Source organism: Cucurbita moschata, unplaced genomic scaffold (assembly GCF_002738365.1).
Source record: "Cucurbita moschata cultivar Rifu unplaced genomic scaffold, Cmos_1.0 Cmo_Scf00062, whole genome shotgun sequence".
Lineage (NCBI taxonomy): Eukaryota > Viridiplantae > Streptophyta > Magnoliopsida > Cucurbitales > Cucurbitaceae > Cucurbita > Cucurbita moschata.
This window is the reverse complement of record NW_019268578.1, coordinates 280280-292589: the sequence shown is the minus strand read 5'-3', so window position 1 is coordinate 292589 and position 12310 is coordinate 280280. Positions and strand designations below refer to the sequence as shown.

At 37.6% G+C, this 12310-nt stretch overlaps 2 protein-coding genes across 4 annotated transcripts; one reads left to right on the top strand and one right to left on the bottom strand.

Annotated features, from left to right (window-relative positions):
* Positions 1-786: 786 nt before the first annotated feature.
* LOC111437017 (probable beta-1,3-galactosyltransferase 2) lies at positions 787-5172 on the top strand. Of its 2 annotated transcripts, XM_023074840.1 has the most exons (12): positions 787-887; positions 1133-1278; positions 2060-2156; positions 2282-2355; positions 2440-2651; positions 2749-2812; positions 3539-3611; positions 3712-3832; positions 4013-4100; positions 4184-4309; positions 4412-4521; positions 4739-5172. In XM_023074840.1, exons 2-12 carry the CDS (start codon positions 1169-1171, stop codon positions 4885-4887), a joined length of 1224 nt encoding a protein of 407 aa, XP_022930608.1. In that variant the 5' UTR covers positions 787-887; positions 1133-1168; the 3' UTR covers positions 4888-5172. The 2 variants fall into 2 exon arrangements, with proteins under 2 accessions (XP_022930608.1, XP_022930607.1); XM_023074839.1 differs by lacking the exon at positions 787-887 and having other exon boundaries at positions 894-1278.
* A 4340-nt stretch (positions 5173-9512) lies between these two features.
* Positions 9513-12304, bottom strand: LOC111437117 (transcription factor MYB101-like). 2 transcript variants are annotated; one of them, XM_023074957.1, is made up of 4 exons: positions 11746-12304; positions 11123-11600; positions 10718-10930; positions 9513-10014 (listed from the first exon to the last, which is right to left on the bottom strand). In XM_023074957.1, the coding sequence occupies exons 1-4, from the start codon at positions 12070-12072 to the stop codon at positions 9719-9721; spliced, it is 1314 nt and encodes a 437-aa protein (XP_022930725.1). In that variant the 5' UTR covers positions 12073-12304; the 3' UTR covers positions 9513-9718. The 2 variants fall into 2 exon arrangements, with proteins under 2 accessions (XP_022930725.1, XP_022930724.1); XM_023074956.1 differs by having other exon boundaries at positions 10718-11600.
* Positions 12305-12310: the final 6 nt, after the last annotated feature.

Below are 12310 nucleotides of genomic sequence, written 5' to 3'. Positions count from 1 at the left end.
CCATCTTAAATTAATGAAATAGTCGAAAGAGTATACTATCTGTACTTAAAGTCATGACTCTAATTATTACATTCTCACGGTACTATCCATCAAATATTGCACGGGTTTTCCAACACTAAATGCAAGTTTAAAGACCCGAAGCTTTTAAAAGTTAAAAAAAATTTAAAAACGTAACGAGCTAAAAATATTGTACAACCAAATAGGACGAAGCGGAAGCAAGAATGTCAGCTTGAGTAACGCAAACATTGGTGAGAATCCAATGCCCCGAAAACCTAAGGGTTCCTCCACAAGGTTCATCCACAGAGGGTGAGTCAGGGCCTAAGATCAGGCCGAACAGGTGAATATTCCTGTACTACCCTTTGTTGGTCTCGAGGGACGGAAGAGGATCTAGCCGTGAGACTTTTTCAGGTGATAACTTTCTATTTACATTCTTGTCTCTTAGAAAGAGCTGCTAAACAATCGGACCAGACAAGTGCAAGTAGCTTGACTGTCTTACCCATCGTTAAAACACAAGATGGAGACATATCGACCTATATTCCCACCAACGAGATCCCAAAAACGGAGGTCGATTTTGGAAATGGAAAATGAATTTGCGTCATGACCCAATACATAACCTTCATACTAAAAATTGAATGAATTTGCGTCATGACCCAATATATAACCTTCATACTAAAAATTGAATCTTTCTTTAAAAAAATTTGATGAAATTAGTGAAAAAAAATGCATATAAATTGAAAGGAACATGGCACCACATGATCTCCATGGCACCATGCTTGATGGGAACTCAGCCACCTCTCTCTCTCTGCTAAACTTTTTTGTATGAAGGTCTGACAAAGGGTATTTATGTCACTTTATGTAACAGTTTGGTGGTTTGGATTAAGCCAGAGGTTAGTTAGTCAGTCTTCCCCTCTTCCTTCTCTGCTTTTTCATTTCCCTTCAGCTTCCAGAGATCTTCTACACAGACAAATTTGTTTCATACTCTTCTCTGTTCTTAATCCTCTGTTTCAAACATTGTTCTATACCCTAATTTCAAATTTTCTCGATCTCCCAGCTGTTTTATTTTGAATTTTTGTTCATTTTTTCATCTGGGTCTTCATTTGATCGAATGTTTATGGGGTTTTCTTGTGAGAAGTTGTTAGCGACAGCATAAATAGAATCTGGGTTGAGGATGTCCTGGAAAATTAAGGCCGAGCAACCTTCACGGAGCGTTGTTTCGCAGAGATGGGCTGTTTTTCTTTGCCTGAGCAGCTTCTGTCTGGGGATGATCTTCACGAACAGGTTCGTTTCTGTGAAAATTTGATGGGTTTTTGTTAAATTAGCTGAGTTCTTATTGCTGTGGAGTTTGATCGATGATTGAGATGTTTTTCTTTGATTTCCAGGTTTTGGGTTCTAATTTGACCAATTTTTTTGGTTTTGGGTCTTTGTTTATTGGGGAAACTTTGCTGTTTTTCGTTTATTAAATGCCAGCCGACAGTATTTATAGCTCTTCTTCTTTGGTCTTGAGGTTGAAGAACTGTTTCTTTTCACCATTTCTTCAATGCAATAAGATCTGCCATTCATATCCCATCTTCAGTCTGACACTTAGCTGAATACTATGATGTTTTAGATTTATGGATTTGATTTCATTGTAAGCTTGAGTGTTCTTCTTTCACCGTGAACTATGGTAAAAAAGAGGTCTGTTTCGAGGAGTTCAAGATTCAGCTCTGTCGGGAAGACTATTCTAATGCTTTGTTTAAGAACCAGAATCACATATGGGTTCTGAGAGGAACGAGTGCTAACAAGAACGTTGGGCCTTAAAGGGGGTGGGTTGTGAGACCCCACAACGGTCGGGGAGGAAACGAAACATTCTTTATAAGGGTGTGGAAACCTCTCCTTAGTAAACACGTTTTAAAAAGGAAGCCCAAAGAGGACAATATTTGCTAGTGGTGGGCTTGAGCTGTTACAAATGGTATTAGAGCCCGGCACTGGGCGGTGTATCAGTGAGGACGCTCGGCCCGAGCAGGGCATTAAAGAGATATGCTTGAATATTAACTGAAGATCATATTAAACTTGCTTGTAGGATGTGGACTGTTCCTGAACCTAGAGGAATCGCTCGAACTACGGCGTACGAAGCCAAAAAGTTGAAGTTAGTTTCAGAAGGTTGCGATTCGAAATCGGTAAGCATATTCGAAGCTGTTCATGTAACTTGTCCAAAGCATACATTTCCAAGAAAGTAGCTACATTGCTACTTTTCTTTATCCTGTTATCTTTATCTTAGTTTTCTGATTTGTTTGTCTTATAGTTGGATGAGAAGGACGTTAAGCGTGTGTCGAGAAACATTTTCGGAGAAGTCTTTAAGACTCACAATGCCATACAGTGAGTGAAACCCGAAACTGTTTTACGAATTTATCACGAAGAATCCAAACTGCAAGTTTACTTTGATGTCATTGTGCTATGCAGAACATTAGATAAGACCATTTCAAATTTGGAGATGGAATTGGCTGCTGCCAAGGCAGCACAAGAGTCGATACAGAGCGGTTCGCCTTCATCGGACGATCTAAAGAGTTCCCTGTCATCTGGGAGAAGAAGATACTTGATGGTTGTAGGGATCAATACTGCTTTTAGTAGCAGGAAAAGACGAGATTCGGTTCGTGCAACGTGGGTACCTCAAGGTTAAGTAGCCCGTGACAGTTATGTTTCGGTTTGTGCTATCATTTCTTCTTGTTTACATTATGTGCTGATGAGAGTGGTTGAAAACTTGAAAAATAGGCGAAAAGAGGAAGAAACTAGAGGAGGAGAAGGGGATTATAATTCGCTTCGTCATCGGCCATAGGTACGTATGTAACTTTTTATCGTTCGACAAGAACTATTAGTAACAAGATCCATGGACTTTCTTGTGATAATATGTAACAGCCTAAGCCCACTGCTAGCCGATATCGTCCTTTTTGGGCTTTTCCTTCTGGGCTTCCCCTCAAAGTTTTAAAACGCGTCTACTAGAGAGAGGTTTCCACATCCTTACAAGGAATCCTTCGTTCCCCTCTCTAACCGATGTGGGATCCCACAATCTACACCCCTTTGGGGCCCAGCGTCCTTGCTGTCACACTGTCTAGTGTCTGACTTTGATATTATTTGTAACAGCTCAAGCCCACCGCTAGCAGATATTGTCTTTTATGGGTTTTCCCTTGTGGGCTTCCCCCTCAAGGTTTTAAAATGTGTCTGTTAGGGAGAGGTTTCCACACTCTTACAAGGAATGCTTTGTTCCCCTTTCTAACTGATGTGAGATCTCACAATCCACCCCCTCGGGGGCTCGGCATCCTCGCTGGCACACCGCCCGGTGTCTAGCTCTGATACTATTTGTAACCGCCCAAGCCCACTGTTGGCATATATTGTCCTTTTTGGGCTTTCCCTTATAGGCTTTCCCTCAAGGGTTTAAAACATGTCTGCTAGGAGAGGTTTCCACACCCTTACCAGGAATGCTTCATTCCCTTCTCTAACCGACGTGGGATGTCACATAATATGTCGGAAAATCTTGAATGAGCTTCTTGTTCTTGATGGGCAGTGCCACATCCGGAGGTATCCTTGACAGAGCTATTGAAGTAGAGGACAAAAAGCATGGAGATTTTCTTAGACTGGTAGCGATTCGTGTTTCGAATACAAAGTTCTCATTTGTATTGCCCGTGACACTTTCTTAAAACGACATGATCTTCAACCGTGCCATGTTTATCTACACAGGACCATGTTGAAGGGTACCTCGAATTGTCTGCCAAGACAAAGACATATTTTGCTACAGCCGTTGCAACGTGGGATGCAGATTTCTACGTCAAGGTTGACGACGATGTTCACGTAAATATAGGTAAGCAAACGGATTGTTTGTCAAACTGATGAACACGAGCTTTGTTATAAGAACAAATCTATATGAGTGACTTCTGTTTGAGCATAGGAATTGATATCGTTTTTTATACACGATCTCCTAATAGATATCTACATTGATTGTTGTGATACAATAAGCTCATGTTCTTGCATTTGGTCTCAGCCACACTAGGAGAAACACTAGTCAGACATCGATCGAAACGACGTGTTTACATCGGATGCATGAAATCGGGACCTGTCCTGTCACAAAAGTAAGATTTAACCTTACCATTTTCTCTAGTTGAATGTCAAAACTGGCAAACCTCTGGTTTCTTAACCAAACTATGTATTGTAGGGGAGTTCGATACCACGAACCCGAACACTGGAAGTTCGGTGAGGCAGGTAACAAGTATTTCCGCCACGCAACAGGCCAGTTGTATGCCATCTCGAAGGATTTAGCGACCTACATATCGATACACCAGTAAGCTTCTATCCGTTTTTTTTCTCGAAACCATTGATCTCGGAATTCATACCTCACAAGTTATCACACATTTGCATTGCTTCATAATTGTGGAATTTTCAGGCATGTTCTGCACAAGTATGCCAATGAAGATGTTTCCTTAGGATCTTGGTTTATTGGACTTGATGTAGAGCACATCGACGATCGGAGACTTTGTTGTGGAACTCCTCCCGGTAATTCCCGTTTTCCTGTGTCACCATCTTTGTTCAAACACGCCACGTTTCTTGTCTGATAATAAACACTAGTTAAGTTATCTCTCACATTCTTTACAAGGGTGTAGAAACCTCTCCCTAGTAGTCGAAAGGGAAAGTCCAAAAAGGAAGATATCTACTAATAGTGGACTTAGGCCGTTACATGCAGAGCTCTGTTTAAGCTTATTGTTTGATACAGATTGTGAATGGAAGGCACAAGCAGGCAACGTCTGCGTCGCATCATTCGACTGGAGCTGCAGCGGGATTTGCAAGTCAGCCGAGAGGATTAAGGAAGTCCATCGTCGATGCGGAGAAGGCGAGAAGACATTGTGGAGTGCCACCTTTTAAAACGGCACAGTGCTAGCTTCATCTCGTTCCAAACTCGTGAAGGTCTACGAGCTCACTCGCAAGTCCGGGTTTTGTACCGATTCTGTATCGTATTATCATTATACAGAGATAGAGATTGGTGAGCAAGACAAGTCCATGTGAGGCTGTGGAGAGTATTAGCCAAAAGTAGGCAGCTGAGAGAGCAAGAGAAGGGCTTCAAGGAATTCAAGCTCCTCATAATAAACACAATTCTTCTCATTTCAATAATATAATGAATGGTTAGTTGCTAAGTAATTAATTTCTCAACTAATTATAATGTCTTTTAAGGAATAATCTATATGATGATTACCATTAATGATTATGCTAATGATACAATTAATCAGATCTGTACGGACATAAATAACCAAAAACAAATAATAATAGGGACCATAAAATATTTGAAAAAAAAAAATTATACGAAAGAATTTGACGTATTTTTAGATCAAATATTGAAATTATTTTACCGTGCACGTTACCAAAAGAAGAAGTGGACACTAAATATGCGTGAAACGTGATATTGGCACGGCTCAATCAAAAAACAAAACCCAATAATTTTTTTGGGCATGGTCTTCTTATTGAACCGCACCAATATCCCGTTCGAATCAAAATCATAAGAAAAAACATCAACCCCACTAAACAAAAAAAAATAAAAAATTTTAAAATTGAGTTTTTCAAACAGAACAGCCTAAAAAAATCGAACCTTACTAATAGTATCGTAAGAAAAAATACCAACCCCACTAAACAAAAAAGATCAAAAATTTCAAAATCGAGTTTTCCAAATAGAACAGCCTAAACAAACGAACTTTACCTGACGGTCGTTGTCCGAAAGAGCCCTAAAAAAGAGAAGAAAATTACTGTACCTAATTTTAAATAATTATTTTTGTTATTTCAAATCTAAAATTTAATTAAAGTTTATGAACAAATTCAATAATTCAAGAGAAAAAAAAATTTAAAAATTGAAATCTAATGACTTCAACATGCTACCATGCCACAATTCAACATTTATTAAACAAAAACGATGATGAAATAAATAAATAAAAAAAACGTTAGAAAAATATCAACAAAGGGCACCTTCCTTCTTGTTTTCCTCGCCCGACCAACCAAACCCATGTTTTTCGAGGGAATTAAGAAAAGCTTGAGGTATGATACTAAAATGATGCATGAGAGAAAGGGTTTGGGAAGCATATATTTTAAGAGAGTTGAGAAGGGAAATGGAAGCATTAAAAGAGCATAACAACCAAGTAGGAGGGAAGTTGGGTAAATTTAAGGCCACAAGAAACAAAATCTGCAACTTTTAATGCTGCATTTAAAAGATGATGGGAAGAGAGAGAAACAATGAAATAGTAGGAGAGAGATTTTAGGGTTTAAGAGTCTCTTTTAGGGTTTTGAAAGATGATGGGAAGAGAGAGAGACAATGAAATAGTAGGAGAGAGATTTTAGGGTTTAAGAGTCTCTTTTAGGGTTTTGAAAGATGATGGGAAGAGAGAGATTTTAGGGTTTTGAAAGATGATGGGAAGAGAGAGAATTTAGGGTTTAAGGGGTTTTTTAGGGTTTTGAAAGATGATGGGAAGAGAGAGAATTTAGGGTTTAGTGTCCTTTAGGGTTTTGAGATGAGACATTGTTTACCCGTTCAATTTAGAATTAGGGTTTAAGGGTTTTTTTTAGGGTTTTGAAAGAGGATGGGAAGAGAGAGAATTTAGGGTTTAGGGTCTTTTAGGGTTTTGAAATGAGACATGGTTTATGAGTTCAGTTTAGAATTTAGGGTTTAAGGGTTTTTTTTAGGGTTTTGAAAGATGATGGGAAGAGAGAGAATTTAGGGTTTAGGGTCTTTTAGAGTTTTGAGATGAGACATGATTTACGAGTCCAGTTTAGAATTTAGGGTTTAGGGTTATGTTCTTCGATTAATGTTTTCTATGTTTAGTTAAAATGGATCAAGTAGACAAATAAAGGTTTGAATCATATTTTGATATTAAAATAGTTATGCATTGGGTTTCGTTAATCATTCGATAGGTCTATCATCCTCTAACGATACTTGATACTTTAACTCATTCTAGGCTAATTTCAATTCTCTATTCCCGTTAATAGATATTGTTAGCTTTGTTTCGTTCCGTATTATCGTAAACCTTACAGTTTTAAAACGTGTATGCTAAGGAGAGATTTCCGCACCCTTATAAAGAATTCTTCATTTCCCTCTCCAACTAATGTAAGATCTCACGTATAGAAATCTATTAGAATGTTTGATGAACGAAATGACGGTGACCTAGAATGACATGACGGTGACGGACACACTTGATTCAATTAAACATGAAAACATAAAAATGTTTCGTTATGCTGAGTTTTTGTTCAAATAATCTAACGGATTTTCTACTCCAATGATAATTTTGAAACGTTATATAAAATACGGCAATTTTTTTAAAAATAAATATATTTTAAACCCTAATATATTTAAAAATATGAATATGGTCAACGGGTCAAAGTTATCACATTCTTCAAACCCCTTGCCACTTGTTTGAGTTAAAAATAAACATTCAATATTGTTTTAAAAATAATGTAATAAATTCAATTTTTTGACATTGGGCTTTGAGGCCCAACTACTCACCGGACTCGATCCAATGGGTCGGAGCCCATTAAGCAATTGAATGTGGCCCAAAACTTAAATAATAAATAACAATATTTAATTTTTAATGTTTTTTACAATGAAATCAAATTATAACAATTTCAAAGTACAAAAAATTAAATTATAACGTACTAAAATTCAAATTTCGACCAAAATTTTAATCTAAAAATTAAATAATAATAATTTTTTTTTTCATAAATGTCCAATATTTCATGTGGATATTATTAATTTTGACGCTTTCGAATTTAATTAATATGGTACAAATTTAAACTCGTGATAGTTTCGTATAAAAATGGTAGGCTAAGTAGATATGTAATTAAAAGAAGCTTAAGTTGCTAACGAGGTTGAGCTAAGGGGCCACAAGGTTAATACATCATGAGTAAACAATGGATATACAATCAATGATTGGTAGCAGATATTGTCATTTTTGGGCTTCTTTTAAAGCGTCTGCTAGGGAAAAGTTTTCACACCCAAATGTTTTGTTCTCTTCCCCAACCAATGTGGATATCACACATAATCTTCAGTGAAATGAAGTTTCGGTATTTAACAAAGCATGTTCAAAATGAGCATTGAGCTTAGAAGTAGAAAACAATGATTTTCAACACACAATAGAGACCGAGAAGTAGATGAACACGTATCTGATCCATTTTGTGATTCTACATTCGGTTCGTTTCTTCCTTTCGAGTTAGCACGATTGATATCGATTCTTTTAGGATTAGACAACCTTAAATGAAGCATTACAAATGTACGAAATTTAAGGTACTCGTCACTGTGTTCGAGATTGAGGTAAGATTATAAAACCGGGATAACATGTATTGAATGAGAGTATTCTCCAAAAAGCAAACTACATGAGTGTCCATTGACCATTCACACACCTCCAAAATAGTTCTCATCCTTTTCTCCAATTAGGGTTTCATTTTTTGTGGCCTTTAGTGAGGGTGGTGACTCCAAAATTAATAAGCAATCCAAACTCATTAATTATTACTTATAAATTTGACTCTCACCCTTTTTATAATTAAAAAAAGAATAAAAAATTGAAATGAATTTAAAAAACGAGGTCAAATTTCGGATTCACAAATTATACAAAAGCATTCGAGTGACGATTCAATTCAATAAAAAAAAAAAAAAACGTTTAGATTGTGATGTCCCATATTGGTTAGGGAGGAGAACAAACCACCATTTATTAGGGCGTAGAAACCTTCCCCTAGCAGACGCGTTTTAAAGTCTCGAGGGCAAGTTTAAAAGGGAAAGTCCAATGAGGATAGGTTGGGGGAGGAGAACAAACTATCATTTATAAGGGTGTGGAAACCTTCCCCTAGTAGACGCGTTTTAAAGCCTTAAGGGAAAGTCCAAAGAGAACAATATCTGTTAGCGACGCGTTTTAAAGCCTTGAGGGAAAGTTCAAAGAGGACAATATCTGTTAGCGACGCGTTTTAAAGCCTTGAGGAAAAGTCCAAAGAGGACAATATCTGTTAGCGACGCGTTTTAAAGCCTTGAGGGAAAGTCCAAAGAGGACAATATCTGTTAGCGACGCGTTTTAAAGCCTTGAGAGAAAAGTCCAAAGAGGACAATATCTGTTAGCGACGCGTTTTAAAGCCTTGAGGGAAAGTCCAAAGAGGACAATATCTGTTAGCGACGAGTTTTAAAGCCTTGAGGGAAAGTCCAAAGAGGACAATATCTGTTAGCGACGAGTTTTAAAGCCTTGAGGGAAAGTCCAAAGAGGACAATATCTGTTAACGACGCGTTTTAAAGCCTTGAGGGCAAGTTTGAAAGGGAAAGCCCAAAGAGAACAATATCTGTTAGCGGTGGATCTAGACTGAGAAAGCCCAAAGGGGACAATTTGTATTAGCGGTGGATTTGGGCCGTTACATAGATGCTCGAAATCAAGGATAAACACGTTTTTAAACACTCGTTCTTTTATCATATTTTACGAATTCAGGGTTAGGTATGATCAGTTGTTCGAAACTATGTCCGTAACAACAAGCCGAGCAAGTTCAATTCTTTTTTTAAAATTTTTTTGTTGATATTTATAAACTACCTAATGAACACAACACCTTCAAACTAAAGATTGAACACAAAAAGCAACCCAATGAAACCAAGTGAGGTCCATCATCCCAACCCTAGCATGAACCTCACACACATAGTTCACAACTTTTCATTCTTTTTATTTGGCTTGTTGAAGGAGTACGCCACCCCCTAGCAAATACTCGGCATGTTGTTCCAACAAGATGACCCAAGGCTCCATTCGAGGACGGGTGATGCTACCGCCGATGTTGTTCCTACGTTTGGTCGTTGCTCATCTTCGTCTCGGTTGCCATTCGTTTCACACAACGACAAGCCGTTGTGTGTGTTGATGCCAAGATCATCGTTGCTGTTATTGGGGTACAACTCCGGCACTGGCATTCCCGTTTGAAAGTTGCTGAGTAGGCTCATTAGGTCATCGTCAACCATTGATTCCATCTCCTCTAGAGGTTCCATTCTTTGTCTCTTTCCTGTACGTGTTTTAAAATATTATTCAAATAATACAAATTCACTCCTTAGTACCCGTTAAATTATATATTTTTTTTTGTTAATTAATTTAAAAATTCTATATCATAATATTCAAATTAATTATAAAAAAAATCAACACAAAGGATAAAAGTGTAAATTCATACAATCTAAATACAAACTAAACATAAAACAGAAAAAATAAGATTTTAAAATCTATGGACTAAATTAAAATTAAGTAAAAACATAATATTTTGAAATTTAAAATTATGGAAAAAAAAATATTTTTTTTTTCTTTTGTAAAATAAATAGAATAATTAAAAATTAAATGTTTTTCCATTTAGCTAGAACAAAATGTCTAAATACACGATAAATGGTCTTTTATTTTTAAAAAAATAATTTCTAAATTTGGTAATTTTTTCAAATTTTTTCTTTTAATTTTAATACATTAAATCAAATTCCAATTAGGTTATTTTTTAAAAAATTGGAAAAAAAAATTGTCCAAAAAAATGAGAATATATCATTAAATTATTATTACTTCCGTACAATAAAATATGATTTATTTTAACAAATTTTTAAAAGTTAATATTGCTCATTAAATTGAATAGGTTAATTAAATAATAATATCAATTAAAATAATAATAATAAAAAAAGCAAACATTGGAAATTAAATAAGCAACCATCACGTAAAAGCTTAGATGAACTTACGAGATGACGAATGGGTGGAGCTGAAACCGTCGGAATGATTTTCTCCGGCGGGGACGGCGGCGTCTCCGCCACTGCTTCCTACAACTGATCCTACGTTTAAATTATTAGCACCTTGTTCCTCTGTAGATCCTTGCTCCGCCGTCCGTTTCAACTGGCCGCCGGAGGAGCTTTCTTCCTTCGTCTGCTTCCCATTACGAGATCGAGCTTCCGCCTCTAGCAATACAACGTCAAGTAATCCACTGTTAGCCCCCGCCATGATCCCATCGCCGCCACTGGTTCCGGAGGAGGCCGGAGTAGTGGAATGTGGCGGCGTTTGGATTGAAGGAAGCTCTGTTTCCAATCCCGGAATAAGGTGATTGAACGGAGCTCCAAGAAACATTGAATTCAGACCCGAATTATAATTACCCATATAACCTCCATAACTCAATTGCAAGGCGGCTTGCGACGGCAGCACCGGCAGCGGCAACGGCGAAAGGGAATTGTTATTATTAACCTGCCCAATTTGAGGAAACGGCGAAACAGGGGAAAGCGGCAGAAATCCACCGCCGCCGTTGTTTTCAGTAAAGAACTTGAATTGGTTGGTGGGTGCTGCGTAAAACAACGACCCATCACTGAAATTCTTCTGGGGATTGTTCATCGTTGAAGAAAAATTGAAAACCGACACAGAATTTTGAATGTTGTTGTCGAATTCAAGTTTCTGACGCAGAACAGAGACGTTGGTGGTGGTGGTGGTAGAAGAGCGGTGGTTTTGGTGTTGCCGGAGTTGAAACGCCGTCGCTTCTTGTTGAAGATCAAGAGGATAAAGAGGCAATCCAGCTCTTTGGCGACGCTTCATCCGTGTGTTCCAATAATTCTTAATTTCATTGTCTGTTCTTCCCGGTAACTAAAAACAAAAAAACAGAGCCAAACAATAAGAACACAAGATCAAAGTGAACATTTTCAAATTTTTTTTGAAGAACAATATGAAAAAACATGAATTTCTTTGAATAATTCGTAATAAAAATAGTGTTATGAGGAAGGGGAGGAACCTGAGCAGCCATGCGAGCCCATTTATTGCCAAGCTTAGCATGAAGTTCAATGATGAGCCGTTCTTCCTCTTGAGAAAACGAGCCTTTTTTAAGGTTAGGCCGCAAATGGTTAGCCCAACGGAGCCTGCAACTCTTCCCACACCGGGCCAATCCGGTGTGTTTCTGAACCGCGTTCCAGTTTCCTTCACCATGTTTCTGCACATACTCTATCAGGATCCCATCTTCCGCCGTCGTCCACGGCCCTTTCTTCAACGCCGGCTCGGCGGCGCCACCGTCTTCTTGATGATCTCCATGGCTTCTCCTCTTCTCACCGTTGCTCTCAACCATAATTAAATTTTTTGTAAAACGATTTCTTCAACCAGCCCACAAAGTTTCTTCGTGGACCGTCGATTCAAAAAGCCCTTAATATAATTTGATTTTCAACCAGAGATTTCAATTAATCCTCACCGCCCAAAACCCACAAAATTTTTTAAATAAAAATTCAAGAATTTCACAATTCAGATTGTTTCAGAGAGAGTTCCCACCAAGAACAAGAACAAAAAAAGATTTTTTTTTTTTTTTTTTT

Bases quoted from the DNA above. Each gene is read 5' to 3' on its own strand.
- LOC111437017 (XM_023074840.1), top strand. From the start codon at position 1,169: ATGTCCTGGAAAATTAAGGCCGAGCAACCTTCACGGAGCGTTGTTTCG. The intron at 1,279-2,059 runs GTTCGTTTCTGT...ACTTGCTTGTAG, and splicing joins GGGATGATCTTCACGAACAG to GATGTGGACTGTTCCTGAAC. The intron at 2,652-2,748 runs GTTAAGTAGCCC...CTTGAAAAATAG, and splicing joins TGCAACGTGGGTACCTCAAG to GCGAAAAGAGGAAGAAACTA.
- LOC111437117 (XM_023074956.1), bottom strand. From the start codon at position 12,072: ATGGTTGAGAGCAACGGTGAGAAGAGGAGAAGCCATGGAGATCATCAA. The intron at 11,601-11,745 runs GTTCCTCCCCTT...TTTTGTTTTTAG, and splicing joins GGGCTCGCATGGCTGCTCAG to TTACCGGGAAGAACAGACAA. The intron at 10,015-10,717 runs GTAAGTTCATCT...AAACACGTACAG, and splicing joins CTCCACCCATTCGTCATCTC to GAAAGAGACAAAGAATGGAA.